We start from the raw sequence: 26,861 nt of genomic DNA on the forward strand, positions 1-26,861 counted from the left end.
GATGATGGAGTGGCTCTGCAGGTTGAGAACACAAACACGTCTTTCTGGGAGCAGTGAAGATATGCAAACTTCATTTACCTTTCTTTGTGTGTGACTACCAGCAAATGGCAGCACTTACCAAAGCCAAAAATGGCTTGCTGCTTTAGCTTGCCAAGTTTAATATCCATTCTAAATGAGGTTACTGTTATTTGCATTATATTACACATCCCACTCAGTAAATGGAAAGATGCAGCAGAAGTGAGCAGAAATATCCTTTCTGTCCCGTTTCCAGCTGTGGCTAAGGTGTAGATAGAAATAAATCAACAGTCAAAGCAGGCATGTGAATGTGCTGAATCCTTGATGTAAGATCTGTGTGTGATGTGCCAAATCAGCTTTTGGTCTCTGAGACCAGCTCTGACTTGCTGGTGTATAACAAGGCAATCCCAGGCACTAATCCAGGCTGGGCAGTGACTGGCTTGAGAGCAGCCCTGAAGAAAAGGCCTTGGGGGTGCTGGTGGATGAGAAGCTCAACATGAGCTGACAATGTGCACTTGCAGCCCAGAGAGCCAAGCAGAGCCTGGGCTGCAGCAAGAGAAGTGTGGCCAGCAGGGCCAGGGAGGGGATACTCCCCCTCTGCTCTGGTGAGACCCCACCTGGAGCATTGTGCCCAGTTCTGGAGCCGCCTAGTTCAGGCAAGATCTGGAGGTGCTGTAAGGTGTCTAGAGAAGGGCCACACAGATGAGCAGAGGGCTGAAACTCCTCTCCTAAGGACAGGCTGAAAGAGTTAGAGCTGTTCAGTCTGGAGAAGGCTTCAACCGAGACCTTCTTGTGGCCTTCCAGTATCTGAAGGGGGCTACAAGAAAGCTGGGGAGGGACTTTTTAGGGTGTCAGGGAGTGATAGGACTGGGGGAAATGGAACAAAACTAGAAATGGGTAGATTCAGATTGAATGTTAGGAAGAAATTGAGGGTGGTGAGACACTGGAACAGGCTGACAAAGGGAGGTGGTGGAAGCCTCATCCCTGGAGTTTTTTTAAGGCCAGGCTGGATGTGGTTGTGAGCAACCTTGACCTAGTGTGAGGTGTCCCTGCCCATGGCAGGGGGACTGGAACTGGATGATTCTTGAGGTCCCTTACAACCCTAACAATTCTATGAGTACACAAGTAAGAATATTTGCAGGCAACTAGGCACCCTGTTTATTGACAAGATAAACGATTTTATACACCATTTTCGCAATTTTTTTTCTCCATTAACAGGAGAAACACTGTAAAACTGCAACTATTGTGCAGAAACTTTACAGATCACGAAGTAAACGTGGGAAGGGCAGAACAACCCATATACAGCCATGTTTAAGTACTTGTCAACGGCACCCGTTTGCCCGCTCGGGCCCTTTACCCACTAGAGGGGGATGTAGTCAAAGGGCTCGAAAATCGGCACGGTCCCCAGCCTCGGAGGGAGCGGTGAATTCCCCCGCTCTCCCCTCAGCGCGGGGAGCAGCCAAGTCCAAAATCCACTGAAGCATCCAGTCCTAAAGTCCAAACGAACCTCTGGGCCACGGCCGGAAGGGAAGAGTAAAGCCCACAACCCACTCTGCGCAGGTGCCGCCCGCAATGCATAGCGGGAGAGCCGCCTGCGCGCGGTCCTCTCTTCTCCCGCGGTCTGGCCAATCGTTGCTTTCCGCGCCCTACTACAGTCCCCGGCATGCCCCGCGGTAAGGGGTTCCTGGGCTCGCGTGCCGTATTCCGCCTGTCGCAAAGTGTCGCGCTGTGCCGCCGGAGCTTGGGCTGGCGGCCACGGGCCGTTGCCCGGAGCCGTGCCGCGACGAGCCCCGCCGGGCGGAGAGCGGCCTTCATGGGTGGCGGGCGGTGATCCCTAGCTCTGCACCGCCTCGCCTCCCTCGCCGCGCCGACAGCTGCCATGGAGGAGGAGAGCATGGAGGAGGAGGGCGGCGGTGGCTGTGAGGCCATGATGGACGATCAGAACCACAACAACTGGGGTGCCGGCGGCTACGGGCGGCACCTGCTGGGTCCTGCCGCGGCGCCGCTCGGTGACCGTTTCTTGCGTAGCCCCGCCGCTGGGCCTTCGTCTGAACCGGAGCTCCCTGTGGTGCCCGAAGCCAACGGTGTGCTGCGAGGGTGTGAGCCGGGGAGCGCCGCAGGCAAAGGGGGAGCAGGAGCTATCGCCGCCGCCATCAACATTAACGCCTCGACCTCTAAGTTCCGTGAGTGACCGCCTTGTCCTCCTTCTCGGGGGCTTCAGGCACATGGGGGGCTTTGCCGCCCGGGTCTTTGCCCCTGGGCGACTCCGTAGCTCTGACAGCTGTTCCTTCCTGCACTTCCTCCAGCTTCCTATGCCCCCTGCTTGCTTCTCCTGTGCCTGTGATCGTTCCTAGAACAGGTGCCTTACGTAGGTCTGGGCCTATGGGGCTTCTCGAAGCGAAGTTAAATGGGTTAAGGTGCCTTTGAAAAGAGAAACCATTCGTGCACAGACCTCAGCTTCTGCTGCTGCTTTGCAGTCACGGCAAGGTGACGTGGTAGATTTGGCCATACACACTGGGAGAGTGTGTGTACACAGGACTTTGAGATATAGAGAGGCATTGTTGCTGTTCATGAAACTTTTAGCTCGGGTGGTATTTTCCTAAAGAGGTTTTCTTAATGTCTGAGAAAAACCGAAATAGGTCTGAAGTCTAATTGTGTGATCACAATGTGTGTGGAGCCCCTGGAGGGGGTGTGCTATCCTGAAAGGAACATGTGTCTGTAAAGGCCTGGTGAGAACAAATGAAGATGACTTTCCCCCCTAAAAAAAAAAATTGTTCCAGAACATCTTTTGCATGTGACTTTTATGCGTACGTTTTTGTTTTTCTGTTGTTTTGCTGAGGAAAGGTTTCTTGCTGTTCACTTCAATTCTGCTTTTTATTCCCAGAAGTCACACCCCTGGGCAGAATGTGTCCATTTCTCTAGTGGCTGTCAGAGAACATGGATTTGGCTAGTTAAAAGTTTTCCTGGAAGTGTACCCATCTAACTGCCATGATGAAACTTTAATGGGAAACACATCTTTCTTTGCTTTCTTTCCCTCCTTTCTCCAGTGTTTAACTCACCTGTCCAGCTCCCTTCTTCTCAGGTAGCATGAGTTTCATGGCTCTAGGCACATTGCCAAGGCTGACTGCTTTGAAGTTGAGGCTCCCAGACTCTCCATGAGATCTCTGGCTCTCTTCTTGCCTTGCATGTCAGGGCTCCAGGTGCCTTGAGGTGGCTTGTAAATACCTGAGACAGTTGAAACAAAATGTCTTCTGGCCTTGCTCTAAACTGAGCTTATGAATTCTCAAGCCAGAAATTTAGACTCTCAGTTTCTCATTCTATTTCAGCAGTAAAATGATTTTCAAGCTAGATCTTCCCCAAATGGGAAGGTGACTTTGCAGCTAGTGGGAAATTTCAGTGGGAGGGGCAGAAGGAGAAACTGTGCATGGTTTTGCTTAGGGTGTGGTTTTTGAGTTCTTGTTTTCACTTCTCCAGCATTGGTATCGCAACACATTATCTGTCTTGCTATCTTGTTTTAAAGAAAATTAACGTTCCTGTAAAATACACAGTTCCCTGAGTTAAGTCTACTAGACATTTTCTACACCATTGTGTTGTGGGGTAGTATTTGATGGTACAGAACAAGTACAGTCAGGTAGCATGGACTGAGAAAGTCCAGGAACTGAGTTAGGATCCTGCCCATTCTACTCCCATCTATGGCAGAGAATCTCTTAATTCCCCTATTAAATTTCAATGTGTAGAAAAGAGGAGAAAGGTCACTTTCCATTTAATGTACAATGAAAGGGAAGACAGTGTGTGCTAGATCCCCTCCTACCTGCTCTGTCTTTGCAGTGGCAGAGAAGCTAATTAATTCTGTGTCCTGAGCTTTACAGGAGTGTTGTCTGTTCTTGACTGCATGAAGAACTTGCAGTTGAGTCAGCAAGGACTCATGTTTGCCTTACTTCATGATGCAGAGGCTTAGTCTCAGACAGGTTATCCTGCAGGTGACCTTAAAAATGTGGGTGACGTGCAGTTTCCAATGATCTTATGATAAATCAGAGTGCCTCTGACATTCAGATGGGCCTCTCCCTCTTGATTCTTTCCTCAAAACAAAAAAGAAATCCAGTGCCTGTGTTCCAGTACATAATTAGTTGCAGCATGTTGGCTTTGTTCACGTTGGGAGTTGCAGGCTGAAGCTGTTTGGTTGGCCTTTTTTTTTTTTGGTCTGATTTAGCTGGCAGAACAATAGAACAAAAGGTTAAATGAAGATTCTAAAATCCAGTTCTCCTTCCTTGAGATTTGGCGATAGCAAGAACTAAAATCAGGTATAATAATGCTTCAAGCAAAACTCATCCATAGTAGTAATTGCAGCATAACTTGATTGCAGTGGAAATTTGAGCTTTCCTTCTTGTGTGTTTCATGCTTTTCAAGCAAGGATGGTCATAAATGTATTTAATCCCAGTGCCATTGAGGATGGGCATGTGGCTGCCAGCGTTGCCATGGCCATTAAATCTCTTGCCTGCCCTGTTTCATAAGGTGTTCTGGTGCCATGTGTGTGCTCTGCTGTGTAGGCATGTTGTTTGAGGAGGAACAAGTTCAACATTACAGTCTTAACACAGACTAAGAAACATGTAATAAAACCAGAGGAGACTCAAAAGCAACTGCGGGGCAGGCTCATCAAGTTCCTAATATATGCTTGGATGTGTCAGGCAGGGGACAGAGCAAAATCTGTGCTGCAAACATGCTGAGAAAGGAAAGCACCACGGCGCAGTGACAGCTACAAGTCTGTACATTAGTCTCAGACATCAGCTTGGAGAGTTTGTACACTAGGACAAAATATTTTAGGATTGCTGGGTGCTAGTGGAGCAGTAGAGCTTCGTATGTGTCACTTCGTGAGATGAAATAAAGTTCCTGAAAGATGCCCAGCTGCTTTCTCTGATTTTTGTTGTCAGACATTGGTCTGACTGCTTCCATAGCAGTAGGTCCTGCTCTGTCCCCAGCTTTTTTAGCCATAGCTGAAAAAGAAGGATGTTTCTTATATGTGAACATGTGAAAAGCCACTATAAACACTTGCCTCATCTAAATAACAATAACAGTTATCAATGGTTTTATTAATAAAAGTTACTATTCTGTTCTGCACATTGTGCCTGTTGCTATTCCACATAGTTTGTTTTGTTTTGTGGTTTTTTTTTGTTTGGTTTGTTTGTTTGTTTTTAACTGGGGGGGTGTATACCTGCTCTTGGACTTTTTGGTTTTGTTGTTGTAAAAAAAAATCTTAGTGTTTTTTTGCCTTCTTTTGATTGAAATGGGTATCAAAGAATTTGGTAGCTTGGAGCAGGCCCTGTTTCAATTATGGCTACTTTGCTGAAGTATCTCAGTTACGGTATGAAGCTCATGCATGTTCTCTTTCACTGAAGTAGTTTCACTGCTGCATTTGGAGCATTATAGAGCAAAAATGGGTAGATTCAGATTGGATGTTAGGAAGACATTCTTCCCCATGAGGGTGGTGAGAAACTGGAACAGTTTGTCCAGGGAGGTGGTAGAAGCCTCATCCCTGGAAGCTTTTAAGGCCAGGCTGGATGTGGCTCTGAGCAACCTGATCTAGTGTGAAGTGTCCCTACCCATGGCAGTGGACTTGGAACTGGATGGTCCTTGAGGTTCCTTCCAACCCTGACAATTCTATGATTCTATGATTTGACTTTAAACAGTTTTTCTTTTCAACCTTTCTGTATATAGAAAAGTAGCAGTTGCTTCTCAAATTTTACTTGTGAAGTATTTAATAATTTACTGGAAAATAGTGGCTTCCTTTCCATCTGATCAGGCTCATTTGTCTCCCAGCCCCACCCTAAACTTGCTGTAGCTGGATAAAGTCATACATTCTAGCATGCTTTTTCACAGAATATCTGTGTTGCTTCCAGAAACTTAATAAATTTCAGTGAAATGAAAGTTACCATTTAGTATGACTCTTCCCTTGTGATTTGGAAATGGAGCCTGTTGAACATCTTGAGTACTTAATGTAGGGATAAACATTTGAGTTCCTAAGAAGATGAAAAAGGAAAAAGTTAAAGAAGTTTCTAAAAGGGCAATTTGTCTTTGCTTTCTAAGGATTGCTGTGGTTCCTTTCCTTCCTGGTCTTGAGGTTCTTGCAGAGTTTGGAATTGGAGGGTGCTGCTTTGAGTTGTCCTTTGCTTTTTTTTGGTGTGTGCAAGTGCTGCCAGACAAAAAGGACCTTATTACAATTTTAAAGTAATTTGTTTTCTTCATGAAATGAATAAAAATAGTGATTTTTCAATGTGTAATCTTTGGACTCTTAACTGTATAAATATTGTGGTTGGCTTAGTTTCAGAATTGAAGTTTGGAAATCAAATTAAATAATACTTGTAAGAGCCTTTTGAATAAAATTGAGGCTATTCTAGAATGTTACTTTGAACTCATCAGTGTTTATTGTGCAAGTCTCCCAGGGCTCTCCTAAAAGCATTTTGTCCTTCACCCGTGCAGCACTTCCAATGGGCAGCTTTTCCTGTCTGCTGCTGCTTGCTTTTTCCATATTATATATGGAAAAAGAAAAATCCTAAATTGACATCTCAACAGCCTGTTAAAGCATTATTTTGCAGTGGTTCTTTCTTGACTCTCTTCTTTCAAATGAATTAGAGCTCATTAAATATGTTAAACCAGTTGTGGGTGTGGTTGTACATTGAAATCCAAAATCAAGGCTTGTTCTGATGTTTTTGCTGACTTTTAGTTTAATGTTTTCTGTGGAGTGCTTTTGTGGAGACCCACCTTTTTGGTGGGTAACAGAGTGAAGTAAAATGCTTCAATTTTGTTGCTGACTTTAAGAATAAATAGTAAAGCTACTAGATGGGAGCTGCTCCTGAGTGTATCTGCTTGGAGCCTGGACTCTGTAAGGGATGGGAACTCAAGCAAGTCCTTACAAGACAGATGAACAAGGGATAAATTTACTCTCAGGCAGGTGCTCTGCTGTTCCTTATTCCACGGATTCTGGGGCTGACTTGCTGGATATGTTATCTTAGGTCCTGGCAGTTGTGTACCTGGACCTTGTAACCTTTATCAGCTTGTTAGCAAATAGCACTTTCAGATTGCAGGCTGGAGTGTTAGGATAGTAGTAGTGACCTGTTCAGGTATCAGATGCTTACTAGGTTCACTAGATCTGTTTCTGTAACAGATAAAAAGCAGTGAATTCACACCCACAGGGCTAGTTGGGTGAAGAGGAGGCTACTGCACTCAGTCCTCACTAAGCAAGGTTTCTGGCTGAAATAACCTAAAAAAAGGCACACAACAGGAATCTATAACAGCTGCCCTTGTGGAGACCATTCAAACACTCTTGTCTCACACTTGATTTCATTTTCTTTATGCTCTTGCTCTTCTCATGATCACTGTTAGCCATTCTGCCTGTGTTTCCCTACAATTGTTCTTCTTAATGCTGCCAAAAGTGGCTTACCCATCTCCTTTTAACTGAGGTGTCCCTGCCTGTGGCAGGGGCGTTGGAACTAGGTGATCCCTGAGGTCCCTTCCAGCCCTGACAATTTTATGCTTCTGAAAACAGTATTTCAGAAATCTTGCTCCTCAAACCCAGCAGTGACTTTACATTTACATGTGTATTTAAAATGCAACCTTATTTCTTTTTATGCAAATGCAAAATGCAAAATATTTCTTTTTTAGTGCAGTGTCTAAACTGAGTTGTTTGGAGTGGGAACTGTCTTTGTTTCTGTCCCGTACAATCCAAACTGACATGTGGAGTTTGCAAAAGGAGTTTAGATTTCCTGGACTGGATAGTTTAGCTATGAAGTATGGCCTGTGCTGTTAGGTACTGGTGGCTTTAAGTGGGTACTGTGCAGCTGAGGTAGTGTGACAAGCCAGCCAAGGGAGTCCTGTGAATTAGGTGCTAACCCTTCTGTGGTTGCTGCTCTTGGAACTAAGCCAGGTGTGATGAGTTCAGAAATCCTCCCTGAAAAAAGCAAGCTTAAAGCTCCTGTGGGTCTGTGAGTGGCTTGAGCAAGAGAGTGCAGCTGGGAAGCTCAGGCAGAAAATCAGGGAGTGATGGAGAGTGCTAATTAGAATGCCTCCTATCCTTCCCTGTGTTGGTTCCCCTATGTGCTAGGGGGAGATCTGTAATATGATCCAAAAAAGTTGCTGGGGAGCTTAACTGCAGTTGAAGACAGGGAGTTGCATCAGTTTTAAGGGCCAAGGAAGCTGCTGGTCCCATCTGAGTCCTGTAAAATTATACATCTGCTGGGGAGGAGTAGTCCAAAAACTACCAGTCTTGCCCAAAGCATGGTTGTGCTGCATGTGAGAACCCACTGCTGTTTGTTGTTTCTGGACTGCCACAAAGTTGTGCAATTTATTAATTTGAACTGAATTTATTTAGTATTATTTACTACTAATAATTATAATAAATGCTAATTGATAATATTTTAATTATTATATTGTCATGCTAGAACTCCCAGGATTTTGTTTGGTTTCCTTCCTGCTGTTTAGAAATTGGCAGGTTTTCTGATTTTTATTTTGTTTTCTGTAATTAAAAAGATACAAATTCAACTCTGGGCTTTAGTTTTAGATGAAGTTATCTTAGCAGAAGTCAACCGTTGATTTTTTGTTGTTTTTTTTTTTTTGGGCAGCTTATTGGTGTGATCTGAAATTGTGGAATGTTCAATTACTTCTAAGCTTTTAGCTGAAGTTACTGAATAGGGTTTTGGTTTTTTTTTTTCTTGTAGTAATGAATGTTATAACAATTGAAGACTATAAGAGCACATATTGGCCAAAGCTGGACAGTGCCATAGATCAACTTTTGACTCAGAGTCCTGGTGACTACATCCCTATCTCCTATGAACAAATATACAGGTAAGGAACATTACTTTTTCTTTCAAGCTTGTTTGCTCTTGCAGCCTGTGCATGTGTCATACGCTGTATTTGTGAGGAGGAAAGTGAGAAGTACTATGTTAAGTGGTTGGAATGAGTGAGTAATAGATATCCCATGTTAACAGGGATAAATGGTAAAGAATTAAAATGTACAAGTGCTGAAAGCATTAACACTAAGCTCTACCACAGTTGCTTAGTATAATATATAAAGAAATGTTTCAAAGCCTCAATATCCATTGCCTCAAAGGGGAAGATCAGACTGGCATTGTTAAGACTTCAAAAGGCTTCATTGTCATGTCTAATAGGAACAAATTTGGTGCAGTGAAGGACCAGAATTAAGTATGAGCAACTGGTGCCAAAGTCCATCCATCCAAACTGTCATTTGTGTGTTTTGTATGAGGTAGATTTGGACTGATAATTTTTCCAACTGCCAAGCCATCCTGCTGCATGTGCAGTTAGAGGCTGTCTGAAGGAGTAACACAAGGTTGAGTAAATCTCCATTCTTGTCTAGAGAACATTTGATTTGTAGCTGTCTTGGAGCTGCAGCTTACTTTGCTTTAAGAGTCACACACCAGTGCTGCCATGCAGACCAAGGTAGTGCACAGTAGTGGTGACAGTGGGGAATTTGCTTCAAAACCATGTTCCTGCTCCAAACCAAAATGAGATAGGCATTAGAGACATGTCAGTTTCTTAAGTGATAGAACAAAAATCTCTATTTAATCCATAAGTGACATGTATTCAAGGTTTTTGGTAAACAGGATGAAAACTGAGTAACTGCTGCTGCATGTACTGGCCAAGGTAGTGTTAAAACTACTGGCCCTTGTCAGCAATACAGCTGGTAGTGCTGCTCTCTTGATTTTATTTGCCCTGGTGTTACACTCTGTGAAATAACACTGGCAGCTCAGTCACTGATTGCAGTTTTTAGATGTTTTCACCTCTGGATCTGGTTCCCTAATCCAAAGTTTCAAACTGGAGGGAAAGTGCCTAAGAGCAAGTGGGAACCGATCCATGAGCAGCAGACATTCAGTTTTGTCTCTTAACTTCAGCTGAAACATTAATGTTATTCTCTTTCCTCTCCAAGCTTGTGGAACTGCTGTTGTCAGCACTCTGTGACATCAGCATGTGCTCAGTAATTGAGATGGTAAATTAGAACTGAGAGACCTTTTTACAGCTTTAGTGTAAGTAGTTAAAATCCTTTCCATAGCTTGAAATCCCCCAGTGTGCAAACAGCTGTCAGTAAGAGCTAAGCCAACAACTCCCTGTTACCATCTCTAGTAAAATTAGGTGTTCAAAATTACTTCTTTAATACATGATGTTAAAACTTTCAGATAAACTGAAGTTTATCTTGGCCATCTTTTTACTCCTGATAAGTTTTATTTGTCAGAGGAATGGTGGATTTGAAGTTTCTCTTAGATAACCACTGTATGACACTTGATGCAGCATTGTAATGATGCACAGAAGTCTATTGCATGTATTTAGGAAGACAAAAGAATGCCTCTAGTTTAGTGTTACTGATAAAGCTAGTGTCAGGTTTTAAACTGCATATGGATGTAAATTACCCTGATACAGCCCCTTCCAACCAGAACAAAGTTTCTCCTTTTATTTTAGAGGGCGTTCCTCTTTTTGACTTGTAATCTGGATTATATAAATTGAGGATGGAAGGACAACTGCTCTTCTGTTTTAATGATGATGCTTGCTTGGAGGTACTGCAGGAAGTCTGTAGCAGATTTGAGGTTTAGATCCTCTCTGCTTCCCTGGGCTGTTTTTTTCCGTCTGAAATTGGGAGTTTTGAAGTGGTTCAAACAGTTACATATCTTTTATGTTTTTGTTACAGTAACCCTGAGCTGAATTTAGTGTTCTTTTTGATCCTCTTTTTGCTGACTAAAGGAATGAAGGCTTCCTTAATGCAGACTCAAAATGTATTATTAGGTACCCAAACTACCATATTTGACACAATCAGTGGTTAACTGTAGTCTCTGCTCCACAGCAGTGAAAGCTGAGAGATGACTTCAAAGGTGTGTATGCAGGTATTTGCTATGGAGCAGTTTACCCTTAAGGTGTCCCTTGTGTGATTAGTGACTGTTTTCATCTTCAAGTCCAAAGCCTGCCTGTGCATAGTCACTTATTAAAAAGGTTAAATGTGTTCACTGAGGGCTGTGAGATAAGGCAAATGTTAAGTTGTACTACTGGCAACATTACAGCTGCCTCCAGGAACAATGTGATTAAATCACTGTTCCTCAAAACGACTTCCAGATCTCAGGTTCTCATCCCTCTCACTAAATGCTTGACCTTCTAGTGTCCTGATTGGGTCTTTTCCTAAGGTATTTGGTTATGCTGAGGGGCTCACAAGCTGATGTCTTCTTTTAGTTAACAGGAAGGCAAGGATGGTTCACAGAAACTGCCCACAGTCAGGAACTGAAAACAGGATCTGAAAATGGGGAAGGAACTTCTAAATAGAAGTGTTCAAATAAAATATAAACACACTCTGCACCTGCTTTCCAAGGCTGGTGTTTGACTACAGAATGTCTTGAAGCAGGAGGTGTAGCAGTGTTGTCTGTAGCAGTAAGCAGAGGTGTGCTGTAGAATGCAGCTTAGTTACATCGTTGCAGATAAAGTGGTCAACTGGTGGAAGTGGCTGTGTGGTGGTGAGTTATGGAGCAGACAAACAAGTGGCTGTTTGCTGTTGTTACCCAGCAGGCTGCTTTGTAACACATCACAAAGATCAGTCTGGCTTCTCATGTCATAGCTTCTTTCTCTCTGATACAAATTGATATTTTTTGCTATCACTGCATCAAACCAAAATGTCTTGGCTTGTTCCAAAATTGGGTCTGCTGTTGGTAAATGTTATGTGAAAGAAACAGGATGACTTTGAATGTTGTTTGAATAATGTCAAACTACAAATACTCAACTATTTAAACAATATAATAGTGGGAGAGTTGTAGGGCATCTTGTTTTTAAGAAATAGCATGGTTTGCCAAATGACACTTTGGTTTTGGAGGTTTTTTATGTTTCCAAAGGGAGTAAATATAAGATTATAAAAAAATTAGTTAAAACTCACTGTAAAACCTTCTTCCAGAAGACTTTGAGGGTGGAATTTATTGAAAGTGCTATCTTGGCCCCTGAAGGCTTGCAGTTGGTGCCTGGCTTCTCACTTGCATTAGGAAGTTCCAATAGCCTATAGTCGGAGGTGTTTGAATCCTGTCTTAGCAGTTTGTTTGTCATTGTACCACCTTCTCTGAGGAGAACTGGAATGTCATAATTCCCCAACAGAGACACAGTGTTGCTGTGCCATAGCTTTAGGCTTTCCAGCATAATTTGATACCTGCAGAATTCAAGTCTGGGATCTGGACTTTGCTGGAAATAGTTTTGTGCATGTCCTGGGGAGCAGTCTCTGGCCTGAATTGTTCCTTGTCACAAGTACTCTGTGCAGAGAGGCAGAACGAGAGGGGAACAGAACAGAGACATGAGGAAGACATTTGGCATAGCCAAGGTACCTGCAAAGTCTTCCTTGTGCCTCTTGAATTTTGGCAGCTAGCTTTCATACTGCTGACTTCCCATGAATGAAAACACTCAAGAGAACTTCAAGCTGCTTGGCACAGATTATGTTGGTATTAGCCCTAATGATAATAACTATCTTAATGTAACTTCTTGCTGAAAGTAAAAAATGTATTTGTTGTCAACTGTGGTAAATTTGTTTTCAGTACATAGCCTTATTTTTGCAGATGTATTATATTGCAGTGTGAGAGCAATGAAATGTTCCTAAAACCACAAAAGAAACACTGAAGACCAGAGTTAATACAGCCAAGCCTTGGAATCTAGAAATTAAAGCTTTGTTACTTTTCACAGTAAACAAAGATACAGATTTAAAAAATGTAGGGGTTTCTAAGAATTTAGATGATAAAGGATGGTGTTCTGTCCTTGGGTCTGTAATTTTAGAACTTTTGCTGTTTCTTTGTAAAATGCCAGCACAGTTGTGGTGCAACTTCTATGACTGCTTGTCAGGCTTGTCCCCTTTTAGAAAGGGTTTTGCCCTCGAATATGCATGTAATCGTTAAATATGATTATTTTAGTGGAGACTTCACACGGGAGAGACAAAAGGCAGAATTAGGAGCCTGCTTTTCACAGAATTATCTTGGCTGTTAAGTGCACTGTGGAGGAAACTTATAAGTTAGTGAGGCTGGGGAGAGGGAATGGGATGGACATGCTAAGTCCTCCAGGGGAGACTTCAGAGACTTCTAGAGCTCATTCCAAGCTTAGGGCTGTATTGCAAAGTTCAGCAGTCATTAAGTTGATTCTATTAGCCTTTAAATTGAGACTTGAACAAAATATTTTGAAGTCTGTTACCCATCATTGCAAACTGTTGTAAGTTCATTGTTTGTTCCTATATTTGTTTCTGCAGTTGTGTGTATAAGTGTGTATGCCAGCAGCATTCGGAACAGATGTATAGTGACCTAATAAAAAAGATAACTAACCACTTAGAGAGAGTCTCAAAGGAGCTGCAGGTAAGAAGCTGCACAATCTAATTCTGTCTTTCCCGGGATCTGCTTTTATATCAGAGCAGCATGTAGATGGCCCATGGAGGGGATTGCCATTGAGGCTGGTTGATGTTAGCTTACGAAATTGTGGGCTGATTCATACACTAACTGGCTGTCAGACAGAATGCCAACTACTAGACCAAATTGCATGGCACTGACTAGCCTTACAGATCTGAACCATGTGGGGAGCAGTGGCTAAATTTCAGTATGTAACATAGAATCAGACTAGAGTGGGAAATCTGCAGTATAATCTAGGATGTAAATGCTTCTGTCAAACATGATCTAAGCTCACGACTGATGTCTGTCATTGCTGTGTTAATCTATATAAAACGTTCATGGTCTTTGTGCATCACAAGCTGTACAAAAGAGAAGAACTCAAATATTGTGAAATGTGAATTAGGGATTGCTGTATATGAAAGTTTTGTGCTACAGTTTATTCTGCATTTTTCTTGCCTATCTCTAGATGTCAGTGGTTTACAGCAGTCCCTATCCAGGCTGTAGATCCCTATCCTCTGCATCTCATTTGTGCATCCATGTTTGTTTTCATGTGTGTTCCTTGTTGAAAATTTCTTTTGGGCTAGAATCTCCAGGCATGTTCTTGAAGTTGTCACTGTTGTAGCAGCAACAGCAGCACTGTTTTTATTTCTCTGCAGCTTTTGCCACTTCTGCAACTGATGCTTGAGTTCTGTACTGACTTGCAGTGCTTCAGGTAGAGATAGCAAATACAAAGAAACCCTGAACTACAGCAGTTTTTCAGTGCTTCTAACAACTGATAACTAATTTAATCAGTCAGAAGCAGTCTTTCTCCTTTTAACTGAATCAGGTACTTTTGGCTAGGTCTGAATTTCCATAAAATATATAGCAGTGTTATCACTCTAATGTCCTTTTTGCTTTGCTCTTCATCCTCAGGTTGCTTTCCTTACAGAGAAAAATCACCACCTTGCATTTAATGGGCTTAGTCTTTGGAGCAGTGTTTGACTATAAAATATCTAGGTTGTCTTGAGCTAGGTTCTTTTGCTTCTTTTCCTTTTTTACCATTTCTTTATTCCTTGTGGAATGACAGCCTCATTGTTCTGTAAAAATTGATTAGAGTAGATGGGCATGGTATTTAAAATAAAACCTTCTCTTGGTGCTGCTGAGCTGGTGCAGCCTGGAGTTTTTTCTGCTGCTTGTGAGAACTATGAATTGTTGCAGCTGGACAGGTTTGGCCAGTTCTGCTGATACATCCCATGGTAGTTTACTATGCTTTGAATTTGGGAATACCCCCAATTATTTACTCTGTGGTAGTCTTTGATTCTTTCCTCTAAAGTTTCCAAACCGAGGCAGCTGCTTTTAAAGCTTGCTTTAGCATGTGTGTCTAACGCTTCTGTCTAAAATCTGCCTTCTGAACGTCAGTTGTTGCAATCTTTGCCTTGCAAAAGCTTCTTTACATAGGCTAGACACACCTTGTGGCCAGGTGGCAAGAGCTTTGTAATACAACATGATACCATCTTTGAATGTATTGCATGAATTGGGTCTGACACGAGCATGACTTTATCTTTGGATGGTAAAGCCATTTTCTTGAGCTGCTTAAAGTGAAGCTTATGTGCCCTAGAAAACTGTCCTTTAAAAGAAACTGTTCTAACTGTGAGTTGTAAAATTTACTCTTGGAAATTACTTCATTGCTGTAGATTTGATTATACTCATGCTTATTTGATCTTAATGTGTTTTGATGACAGTCACTAAAGTTTTATATGGAAAATGTGGTGCTAGATCTTTACCCTAGCAACAACAGCCAACTACTTTGCAACTGTTAGTCACTTGGAAGCTTCTTGTTCACACAGGCAAACAATAAAACACCCCCATATATGTGCAAATCCTTTTAATGCACTATATATGGTGTTTTGCTTTCTCTGACAAACTCATTCCACCTGCCAATGATATTTATCTAATGCACAGTTCTGTTTAATTGGCAAAGTGTGACTAGATGCAAGATAGTTTTGTTTTGTGGGTGTTTGGTTTTGTTTCTACATGCAGAGATGCAAATATAGCCCAGTATAAGCAAGGATGTTGATTTTTGTGAGAAAAAGCAGATGATCATGAAAAGTGAAATGGCAGGCAAATGCAGTGTCTTATTCTGGACAAGCCAAGCAACTTCTTTGCATAGAAGTGCAACAGTTTAATGGTGAGTGCTTTGCAGAAAATCTGCATGTATCCAACAAGCCAGGGCAAGCTGTTTTCTACAGGAACCACTCAGCAGCATCAAAAGCAGTAAAACTGTCAGGTACCAAGTAGCAGAAGTGGGAGCATCATAAAGGATGGGTCAGATGTACCCCTGCATGGCCCTAGCCTGATTGGAGGGTTTTTGTGTGACATCCACTGCAGAAACTTCCTATGTTACTGCACCTCCTTGCCCCCATGCTTAGCCGCCTTCTAGCCTGACCAGCTGGCTTCAGCTGAAGTCAGCAGAGTGGTGCTTGGGTGTCCCACATACCTCCAGTGGGGCCTCATGGTCACACAGGGACGTACACATGCTCCCTGGACATCCTCTGTGTGACTTTTGATCTTCCAGACTGCAAGACCCCTTGTGTGGTGTTGGTTGCCACATGCCTGCCTGAAGGTCAGCATCAGAGACTTCTTTTTTTTTCCATCTGAAAATACTGAATTTCAGTGGTGGCAAAGGCATTGTGAAAATGTGGGTGGTTTGATGTGTTTGTTCTCTGCGTGTTAGACATTGGGTGAAAAGCAGTGCATGTTGCCTGCTGAGTAGTGGTTCACTTAGATGACTTTAATTGCTTCTTATCACACCATTAGCAATTTGGTTCGGGGCCTCCTATATCCCAAGACATTTCTAACTCACTCCTGACTGTGTGTAAGTAAAATGTTTGTCTCTTAAGGCTGTTTGAGTTATGGAGAGACTAGAAGAAAGATTGCCTTCCTTTCTTGCAACTGATGTCTGACCAGTTTCTCTGCATTAGTAAGGTGGAGCTTTGCCATGTAGAGCTTCCAGTAATTGAGAATTAAATTTCCCTAATTATGGGGTTGATCAGAATTTTGGAAATTTTTTTTGTGCTTAAAAAAGCCCAAACCAAAACCAACAACAAAGAAACCAAACCCAAATGACTCCCCCCCCCAAAAAAAACAAACAAAAAAAGCCAAAACCAAAACAACCAAACCAAAGTGAAACACAGACGAACATGTTTCCTGTTGTCTTGAGGTCTGTAAAGCCTGCAGTGTACAAAGGATTTTTCCAAGGTGCTTTATTTGGAAACATTTCATTGGTAATGGCCACAGCCCATTATGTTGTGGCTGAAAATAATGACAGCTGGTTTGGTGGCTAAGTGCTGAGTCACTCAGATGTGTGAGAGAGTGGTTGCAGAGTGGATCCACAGGCATATGCTTTCAAATTAAATAGCTCTTTTTCCAAGTGAATACAACTACAGTTGCATTTGAGCACTAGTGTTTCTTCTGCCTTCCTTATTCTTATGCTCTCTGATAAGGCAATTTAAAATCAAGTGCTCTGCCTGTTATGCATCCCTTCAGCACAAGGCACTGGAAACTCATTTAAGTACTGACAATCAAAATGCACTGGGCCATTGAGCTGCCCCATGACAAAAATACAGTGGAATATTTTAGTTTTACTTAATATTTTAGTTGCCTCAATAATTGATTTAGGAAGTGACTGAGGGCTGAAAAACAGATCTTTGTGATGTTGCATCCTCTTCAGAGTAAAGAGAAAAGGATCTGTTGTTTTCTGGTTTGTTTTTTTTTTTCTTGTCCAGAAGCACTTGAATTCACTTGTTTGTTTGAAGTTAAATGAGAATGACTCTTTCTCTGAGTAAATAAAAACTGTCTTACTTGTGTTGTTTCTATTTTATCTCAAGCAGAAGTGGTAGAGCTAAACCACTGCAATTTCTTCTTTAAATTTCTTCTGCCTCAAAGGCATTGGATTAAATTCGGAGCCCATGGCTGATAGCATCCTTTTTGGCTTTTGAACGCTCTAGAGAGTTTGGAGTTTTTCTCCTCTGTCTGGAGATATGCATGAATGTATATTTATTTTTTTTTAAACTATGGTCAATGCATATATATTTTATAATGGACATGACTGAAGTGAGCAGTTAATTAGCATCGGTAGGTAATTAGCATGGCTGCTGCATGGTCCCCAGAACCTGCAGACTAAGGGCTTTTGCTGTGCAATGCCAGGAATCTTTCCTACTTCATATTAATCCTTTCAACTCCTCAGTCTTCTGTCTTGTCAGCCCTCAAACCAGTCAGTACAGTGTATGAAAATCTTCTTACCTGCTGTTTCTTTGCAAGAATATGCTTTGGAGACACTGGAGAAGGTATTCTGCTATTTTAAGGACTGCCAAATCTCTGGGAACTGAGTGCCTTGTATTGCATCACAGTTGGTTGCCATCTGTTCATAAAAATGTCAGCAATATGCTGTGGAGAACCTGTTTCTTCCTTGCCTTTTCCTTTCTTCTTTTCTGTCTCATGTGTAGCTTGGCCTTGTGTCCCGTGATTACACAGGATTTGGCCATCCAGCAGTGAGGAGCTTGTCACTTCCTGCCCCAACTCTGACTGAAATATTAATCTGATTAATTAATTAATCTGATTGCTCCAAGGTTCTGAACTTCCTTATTTGTCTTTTGGAGTCAGTTGTGTAACTTCAGTATTTCTCATGTTGACAGAAGTAAAAGCATGAAGCTTGTCATGCTTACATTGCAAGCTTCGCATGTAGACAGGTTTAAAAATTCATCCAAGTCACGCTTTGAGGGACTGGTGAAAATGAACTTCTGACTGTGGGCAGGCTTCTGTGCACAGTACCACCTCATAGAAGTTCTTGATATTTATACTTTAAGGTAATTTTACCCTAAATAGTTTTTTTTCCTAAGTATATTTTGCTTGCTTTCTGAGGTACACTGATGATCACATGAGCTTTATATAGTACAATGATGTAATTGAACAGTTGTGCCAGTCTGTAAAATAGAAATTTTGACAACATTATCTGTGCCTGGGTTTTGTGTGCATGTAGGGAATCATAGAATTGTTAGGGTTGGAAGGAACCTCAAGGATCATCTAGTTCCAACCTCCCTGCCATGGGCTGGGACATTTTCCACTGGATCAAGTTGCCCAGAGCCATATCCAGCCTGGCCTGAAAAACTTCCAGGGATGAGGCTTCCACCACCTCTATGGGCAACCTGTTCCAGTGTCTCACCATCCTCATGGTGAAAGAACTTCTTCCTAACATCTGATCTAAGCCTACTCTCCTAGCTTGGATCCATTCTCCCATTCTAGCACTACTTGGCATCCTAAAAAGTCCCTCACCAGCTTTCCTGTAGGTCCCCTTCAGATACTGGAAGGCCACAAGAAGGTCTCCTTGGAGGCTTCACTTCTCCAAACTGAACAACCCCAACTCTCAGTCTGTTACTGAAGTCATGATTAGACTTTAATGTACATGTAGGAGGCCAGGTTATATGCTCCATCCACATTACACTTAGTGGGCAGTGTCTGACTTGCTAACCAAATTGTCTCTTGTAGCATAGAAAGAACTCTCAAATTAGCTTTTTAATTTGAAATCAGTTGATTCCCTGGAATAATTTCCATAGTTGCAGTAGTTTCTCAAAACATATAGAAAATAAATCTGCCTCTTATGTGTTCTGTCTATTGAAAAGATCATAAACAGAAGTGGAAAATGGAAACTGAGAACTAGTATATCCTAACTCCTTTCGTGTTAAATCACTAGTCAAGTTCATTTGGGTCAGCTGCATGATTTGTGACTATTGACAGTCTGTTTAAAAAAGAGGAGACTCAGACTAGTCATTTATCTGGTTCAGAGTATTTAGAAGGAAAAAAACCCTATCAAACACCCAGTGCCATAGGTATGTATCCATCAGTTTTGCTAGGGTAACATTGCTTAATTGTGTGTGAAACAAGCTTTTAGTGCTGCGAATCACACAGAATCAAATGAATGATCAGTGTTAGAACTCAGATGGCAGAAACCCATAGTGTTAGAAATGTGTATCTTCATGTGCGGCTTTAGAGTTGGAGTAGGGTTAGGGGTCACCATATTGCCAAAACTTCCATTAAAGATGCCATTGTCCTGGGCAAGCTAACCTGAGAAAAGCATCCTTGCCTGCAGCTGGATGCCTGCAGTCCTGACCTTGCCACACAACACTGGATGCTGCAGACCCTGCTGTAATTGCAGCAAGATAAATGCAGCACAAATGAATATGTATTTACTAGATGGAAGAAGTTCTGAAGATTTCTCACTCTGAAGCAAAGTGTTTCATGGTCTTTGGATATGACCAATACCGTTTTGTTTCACAACCATGTAGAATGGAAATGGAAACATGACTGCATCTGCTACCCTGCTTTAAGACAATTATATGAGTGTGTCACGAAGCTGTACAGCTTTGAATGGTTTTTGAGAGCAGACAGGAGCAGGAAGTCTTAGAATGAATTGCACTTTGGCTCGGTGTCTGTCTTTTGTCAAATGTTTTAATAGTACCTTTGTCTAGTGAGGTAGACCTGGACATCATGTAAATTGTCTGCAAGGCAAAGTAAACAAATTACTTTTTCTTTTTTTCTTTTGAAGGATCTGTATCTTTTAAGCCAGTTTTTGTTCTCTTGCATGAATAGCAGGTTAGTTTGTGTAGTCATAGCCGTTCTCCCTTTTCACTTGGCAGGCGTGGGAGGGATGCTGCAGCATGTGTGCTGGCATTTTGGCAGGGAGCATATTCCCAGGAGGAATGGAGCTGCCCATTCAACATAGGAATGTAAGCTTTACCACATGTATTGCTGATTGTGCCAGACAACTGTTCATAAACAGATTAACTTTGTGTTCCTCAAGCAAAGGACTCTTGACACTGTTACTTTCTTGTGAGCCATTTCTGAGTTGTCTTGAGCCAGCAGCATGTCTTCAAGGTTTCATTTGTGTTCAGTTAAGGATATTCAAACTAGTTTCCAAACTTAAAAAAACCAACCAAAGAACTAACCAACCAAACCCACATCTTTCATGCTTTCAGTTTCTTGCCCACAAGTTCATTGAAATGCCTGGGTACTAGATTTCAAATAAGGGAAGGGTAATTTAGTACAGTGGGTCTCTGAATGATTGTTTTGCTTGAAGCTATCTGTCCTGCACATCATTCTCTCTCAGATGTGTTTCCTTTTTACTTCATAGAGGCATTTCATAGAATCAACCAGGTTGGAAGAGACCTCCAAGATCATCCAGTCCAACCTATGACTCACTTCTTGTTTCTCTTGGTGCTGATACGTCCACTATGACATGGAAGGAGATCGAACGATGTCTTTAGCATCAGCTTTTAATAGCAGCCATAGTATTTTATGCTAAGAAGTATTTGGCTCAAAAGTAAGCTGAAGATGTTATGCAAAGGCAGCTGCATCACAATTTGAGCAAACTGGCTGAATGTTCAGTGCTGCTGTGAACAGGCAAGCTGTATAGTTCCTACTGGAAAGCTGTTGTTAACTCTGGGTGGAAGATGAGAGAAAATGTAGGACAGGATTTACTGTCTCCCAAAACCAAACTGCATTGACAGTTTTGTAGGATTCAGGATGGGAGAGTGAAGGAATAAAGGATCCTCTTCTCTCCTGGAAAACCTTAGGCTAGCAATATACATTTTTGAACAGCATCTGTAATGCATCTCTCAGGTAAGACAGGAGTGGATTTAAGGACTTAGTATTTTCTTTCAATATTTACTTGTAAGAAGGAAATGTCATGCTTAATTCCACTCCTTGCCCCATAATTAAACCAACTAAATGTATATGTTATCTTCTCTGGATTAGGACTGAGTGAAAAATGCCAGCCTAAGCAGTTTCTTTATTTTTATTTTAATGATAGCTTGAGCTGAGTAAATGCAGATTTTGTTTTATTAAATGCAAGTTCTACTCCAGTGATACCCATTGAACAGAAATATCTTAGCCACATCTGTTTACCTGGGAATTTGATGCCAAGCACTGCCTTTTTACTTTACAAAACTCGTGTGATTTATGCACAGCTAGTCCCACTGGACTTTCTGTCTTGTTAATGTGATTGTAGAGGTGTGAAGAAAGTTCCAATGCTCAAACAAGAAATCAAGTTCAGTCTAGGAGTTTTGTGCAGCTGTATAGTAATGCCTTAATGAACAGAAACCAGACTTTTCTGTTTTCCTGACACAGATTACAATAATTTATAGGTTAGCTGTGAAAATGCTGTAACTGACTTGTTGGCTTGTTTTTTTTTTTTTTTTTGTTAGTTTACAAGTCAAGCATTAATTGAGGAGAGTTTTCTTTGGAGCCAAGCAGACTTGGGTAGCGTGTGCTTTCCTGTTAGTGTCTTATATTCAGGTCAGATGTGAAACACATCAGGAGGATGAAACAAAGGATATTGAGCTGCTGAAGTCGGTCCAGAGGAGGTCCATGAAGATGGTCAGAGGGCTGGAGCACCTCCCTTATGGGGACAGGCTGAGAGAGTTGAGGCTCTTCAGCCTGGAGGAGACTTCCAGTACCTGAAGGGGGCCTACAAGAAAGCTGGAAAGGGATTTTCTACAAGGGCTTGGAGTGATAGGATGAGAGGAAATGGATTGAAGCCTGAGAAGGGTAGATTTAGACTGTGTATTAGGAAGAAATCAGCACCCTCACTGTGAAGAAGACTGGAAGGGGATGCCTAGGGAGGTTGTGGACACCCTCCTTCTTGGAGGTCTTCAAGGCCAGGTTGGATGAGGCCTTGAGCAACCTGGTGTAGTGGAAGGTGTCCCTTGCACATGGCAGGGGGGTTGGAACTAGATGACCTTTAAGGTCACTTCCAACCCTAACCATGCTATGATCTCATGCTGATAAAGCAGTTAACACCATGATTTTGCATCCCAGAGGTCAAGACCAGACCTGATACTTGCCTGACACTAGTGAGTGCTTCCTTTGAAGCTGTCAGGACTCTCAGAGCAGTTGTTTTCCACTTGGTTGCAGGCTGGTGGTGATCAACAGGTATCATTCCTTCTATTAGAAGACTCTTGAGGTTGTGCTCAGGAGGCAACTGGGTATGCAGTTGTTCCCTCTTAAAATCTCTCTCCTAATATGACTTAAGCTTTGTGAGGTGAGCCAGCAGGGTTTTCACCTTCAGTGAAGGAAAAGGGTATCAGTCTGTAAGGTCCCCTGTAAAAAGGGTGGCAGACTGGCTGTATACCAGTGCCTAGAGTCTGTTCATGGGATTCAATCTCTCACTGTTCAGACAACTTCTGTCTCAGTTTGGGGTTTTGTTTTGGTTTTTTTTTTCTGATTGTTTGGTTTTTTTATAGTGAAGAGTGCAAGCTGTGTGTGAGTAGTGGTGCCCTGTGTCAGGCTGTGGTCTCCTTTTGTCTGACATGTTCTTTGAAGTAGAATTGTCTTCTTTCTTTAATCTTAGAGGCTGTACACTAAGTCTTTACAAATCGGAGATTATGCCCATATTTAAAGCTGAGGTTAAAAAGGAGTGAAGCAGGAATAGATCCTGCTTAGAAATGCAGATTTCATTTAATACAAATTATACATGTAGCTATATATGAAAGGGACTCCTTGGCATTCATAGCCACTTTTATATGCTGTTGGCATTTTGAACTAAAATTCGTTTGGCTACCCTTGAGAACTGTGTCTTTAAGATTAAAAACTCGTGATCAAAATGAGGAATAACCAAATATAACCTTTGGCAACAGCATATGGAGTGTAACACTTCTTTATTCCTTTGCCAGCTTTGCTTTCCTTTCTGAAACTTCTGCTCTGTATTGGGTTTTGCTGTGAAAATGACCCATGTGTCCATTAAGAATATTAAGGAGGGAGGCAAAAGAAGATAGCTTAAAGGAAAGGCCCCCCCTTTTGCTCTGTCAACTATTCTAAATTTAGAAAAAGTCAGCATAAACTCTGTTCTCTTAGGGTACCTGGTGAATGCCCTGGTTGAAAAATGTGCTTGGTAAAGATAAGAGCTTCAAGTTCTGATAAGGTGGTCGAGGTGCAGATAGCCTTGAGTGTTTCTTAGGCTTTAGAAAAATGTTTGAGTTTGTTTTCTTGCAAGGTCCCTGTCATTGCTGCAGTCTCCATCCTCTTCTGTCTTGGTGCTGTGAGAGAGGAAAATTATGCAAGGGAAGAAAAGTTTTGCTTCAGTGGCAAGCAACACTTTGTCCTTAGGTGTGTATGGATACGTGTATGTATCTGAACAGTAGAAATGCAAGGCAGCTACCCACCCTCCTCTGGAAAGACCATAGCAGGAAAACCAGGAGGAGTTGGGCTGGACACAGAGCCTTGTGAGTGGATTGGGATGGAGAGGGGAATAGTGGAGGAACATGTCAGTCCAGCTCTACTTCCATCCCATGGTGTGTAACTCCTGAATGCTCTAATACAGCTCCCCTGCATCCCTCTAAATAAATATATAAAATAAATGGTGGTTAGTTATTCTTTTTTTTTCCTCCTGCCTTCCTTTTCAATTTAACTTAGCTTGCAGTAGAACAGGTATTTTTAGCTTCCTTGTTTCCTTCTTTGGGAAATAAGATGTACACAGACAGAAGTGATGTCACTGTGGGCTCCGAGCCTGTCACAAAATTGGCATATTCAGGTTTTCCATAGCAAAGGTTTGCTTGGGGCTGTAGAGTGATGCTGCATGTTGGAGCACTGCAGTAGCTTTTTTTGTGAGCCTGATCTGGAGTGCAGGACACCCTGTCTGAAGACATTGCTTCACAGTCCCTCCAGCTCCACACTCTAAATACTTTGCTTACCTTGGGTGACCCAGCAAAATGTTTCTGTGAAGGACAATGCTCCTGGAGCTGGAGGATGTGGAGCTTGCTAGCTGGGATGCAAAGCAAACAGCTTTGTGCCACCCTGCTGTCTTGGAATAAAAGCCTACAGGGGGGTTGGAGCACATAGCACTTGCTGAAATTTGGTGGTGGATTCTAGGCATGACAGATAGCTCTTTCAGAACAAAGGTCTGGTCTCTTGAGCTTTTATTTGCACATACTAAATGCTAGTTTGTTACAGGCACACTGTACTGAATTTTGCTGGTCACTGACATACAGTCCTAGGCACAAACCAGTTGCTCAAGGAAACTTTTTTTTGCTGGAGGGAGTTAGAGCAGAAACTCTGGAATGATGTGGGGCTTTTGCTTTGTGTGGATTTAGTGTACCAAATCCTTTGTAGTTTTCTGAGCTTGCTATGAAAGCATAGCCCATGCTGTTCCAGATCTTTCTCTTGTTCAAATTCCAACCTGACTTTTACGGTTTCTTGCAGGCCAGCCCTCCAGATCTCTATATTGAAAGATTTAACGTAGCTCTTGGACAGTATATGGGAGCATTGCAGAGCATTGTGCCTCTTTTCATATATATGGTAAGTTTTAGAAAACTCTTTTCAAATAAAGTATATCCATGCAGGAGATGCTGACAAAGAGAAAAGAAAAAAATAAATAAATTCAGCTATGATTTTTAACTTGTAGAATTTAAGATTGCTGCCTGGTTTTGCTGCCTGCATAACAAGACTGTGTGGGAAGGGGAAGGGAAATCTGTAGTGTTAAATGCAGAGTTCTGCAATTGGTTTCTGCCCTTAATATTTTGTTCCTGGGAGTGGGGGGAATGGTTTGAGGTTGTTTGTTGTTTTTTTTTTTTTTTTTTTTTTGCTCTTTGATTATAAGAAAGCCTTCCCAAATGATTAGGAGCTTATTTATATCTCTCTGAACAGAGATAGCTTATTGACTTGTTATACTTTGACTTGGTAGTTTGAGCAGGCTGCAAAGATGATTGTGTCTTGCTTTTCAATGGCACAGATTTGGACAAGACAGAAGTGTCCCTTGGAAATGTCTGTGCCTTTTGATAAAGCAATTTAGAGCGTTGAGTAGGTGAAGACAAACTATGTTCTTAGCATTGTCAGGCATATTTGCAGAGGTTCAGAAACCATTGGATGTAAGCGTTGTGCTGATTTTGTAATTTCTGATGTTTTCCACACTTCTGAAGAAGTTTATAATTTACATTGTTTTTGTCAAAGTGCCAAGACTTTCATTGTTTTGGTGGTTTTTTTTTTTATAATAATGAATACCTTAAGCTTGAAATTTGCCTTTCTCCCAGAAACTGGCCTTGCATTGGCATAATTTAGAAATAATTTAAAAAAAAATAATTCGTTGGGAAAGAAACTTGTTGGTTTTTGTACAGGAAAAAAATATTTAAATTGATTTAGATTAAACAAATCTCAAACCATTTAAAATTATTTTCACTAGTAACTCCCCAGAGTTTGGGAAGAAGTATCTTTTGAGGGGATCTCTTAGTTTCAATAATCACATCTGTGCCATTCTTTCCTACTTTAGCAGGGAGGTTGGACTAGATGCTCTCTATAGAGGTTCCCTTCCAACCCCTACCGTTCTGTGTCAGACCAGGTCACTTGCTACAGTTTTTTGGCATACTGTTATCTTACAGATAGGTTTCATTGTAAGTGGAATTTGCCTTTGAACTGGGTGTCTTCTAATCTGTTCTTTCATGTAGTTAATACAGAATGAAACTCAGTTGCAACACCTTCACTTGTGAGCTAAGGGTTGCACTCCTGTTGCTGATTTCTGTATTTCTCTCCTAGTTGTTGCAAAATTCTGGGGAAGAACTAGGAAGAGACTTTTTTTTACCCTCCTATTGCATTGAGACATTTTTAGATAGCAGCCAGCTTTTCACCTATGTGTGCTTAACTTGTTTATTGCAGGCAGGTGTTTAAAGCAATCTTATAATTGAATAGCCATTTACAAATGGAGATAAGCTGCTCAGGTGTGCACTTCTGTAGAATGCTCAGTTCTGTCACTGAAGTTCTTACAGGGGTCTAAATCTAGCCTTAAGAATTAAGACTGCAGTAACTAACATGGAAAAAATGTTCTTGATATACATAAAACCAGAGAGGTATTATAATGGTAAGCTAAGCTTTGTCCACTTGACCAGACAAAGTATAATTGTTGAATAGATTACAGTATTTTTTTTGTACACAGCTGTAATGAAGAGTGCAGTGCTCTGGATCCCATCATCTCTGTTTAGAGTTGGAGTCTAGCTCTTCTTTGAACATGGTTAGAAGTGGTTAATGAGCAATAAACAGACCTGCAAAATATCTAGTTATATAGGTGGGTTGATGTTGGTGGTGTTTGGTTTCATTTTATGTTTTTTTGTTTAAGGTTTTTTGGCAGGTCTTTTCGTTTGGTGGGGTTTTTTTTGTTGTTGTTTGTTTGTTTGGGGTTTTTTGGTTTCTTTTGGAGAACAAAGAAAAGTAATAGTACTCCATACTTCTATAAAGAAACAGCTTTTTTTTGTTTTTCACAGAATGACTAGTGAATAAATGACTAGTGTACAGGCAGCAAAACTGCTCCTGCAAAAACTTTCTCATCTAAGTGACTTAATTCAAGTTAGGCCTGAGAGTTAGTGGCTTGTGTTAGTTCCCCTTGCTGCCAAACACAATGCTGATTTGGCTCAGCTATCTGGCTGGATTTGAAGGCTAATGCCAAAT

The 26,861-nt window shown here is 41.7% G+C and overlaps 1 protein-coding gene across 1 annotated transcript in view; it reads left to right on the forward strand.

The window, feature by feature from the left end:
- Positions 1-1,894: 1,894 nt before the first annotated feature.
- CACUL1 (CDK2 associated cullin domain 1) overlaps positions 1,895-26,861 on the forward strand; it is a 51,006-nt gene continuing 26,039 nt past the window's right edge. The window contains exons 1-4 of the mRNA XM_054382345.1: positions 1,895-2,198; positions 8,724-8,850; positions 13,268-13,370; positions 24,630-24,725. Of these exons, the coding sequence (XP_054238320.1) occupies positions 1,895-2,198; positions 8,724-8,850; positions 13,268-13,370; positions 24,630-24,725 (630 nt within the window). The remainder of the gene's footprint in view (positions 2,199-8,723; positions 8,851-13,267; positions 13,371-24,629; positions 24,726-26,861) is intronic.

This window comes from Indicator indicator, chromosome 7, assembly GCF_027791375.1.
Source record: "Indicator indicator isolate 239-I01 chromosome 7, UM_Iind_1.1, whole genome shotgun sequence".
Taxonomy (NCBI): Eukaryota; Metazoa; Chordata; class Aves; order Piciformes; family Indicatoridae; genus Indicator; species Indicator indicator.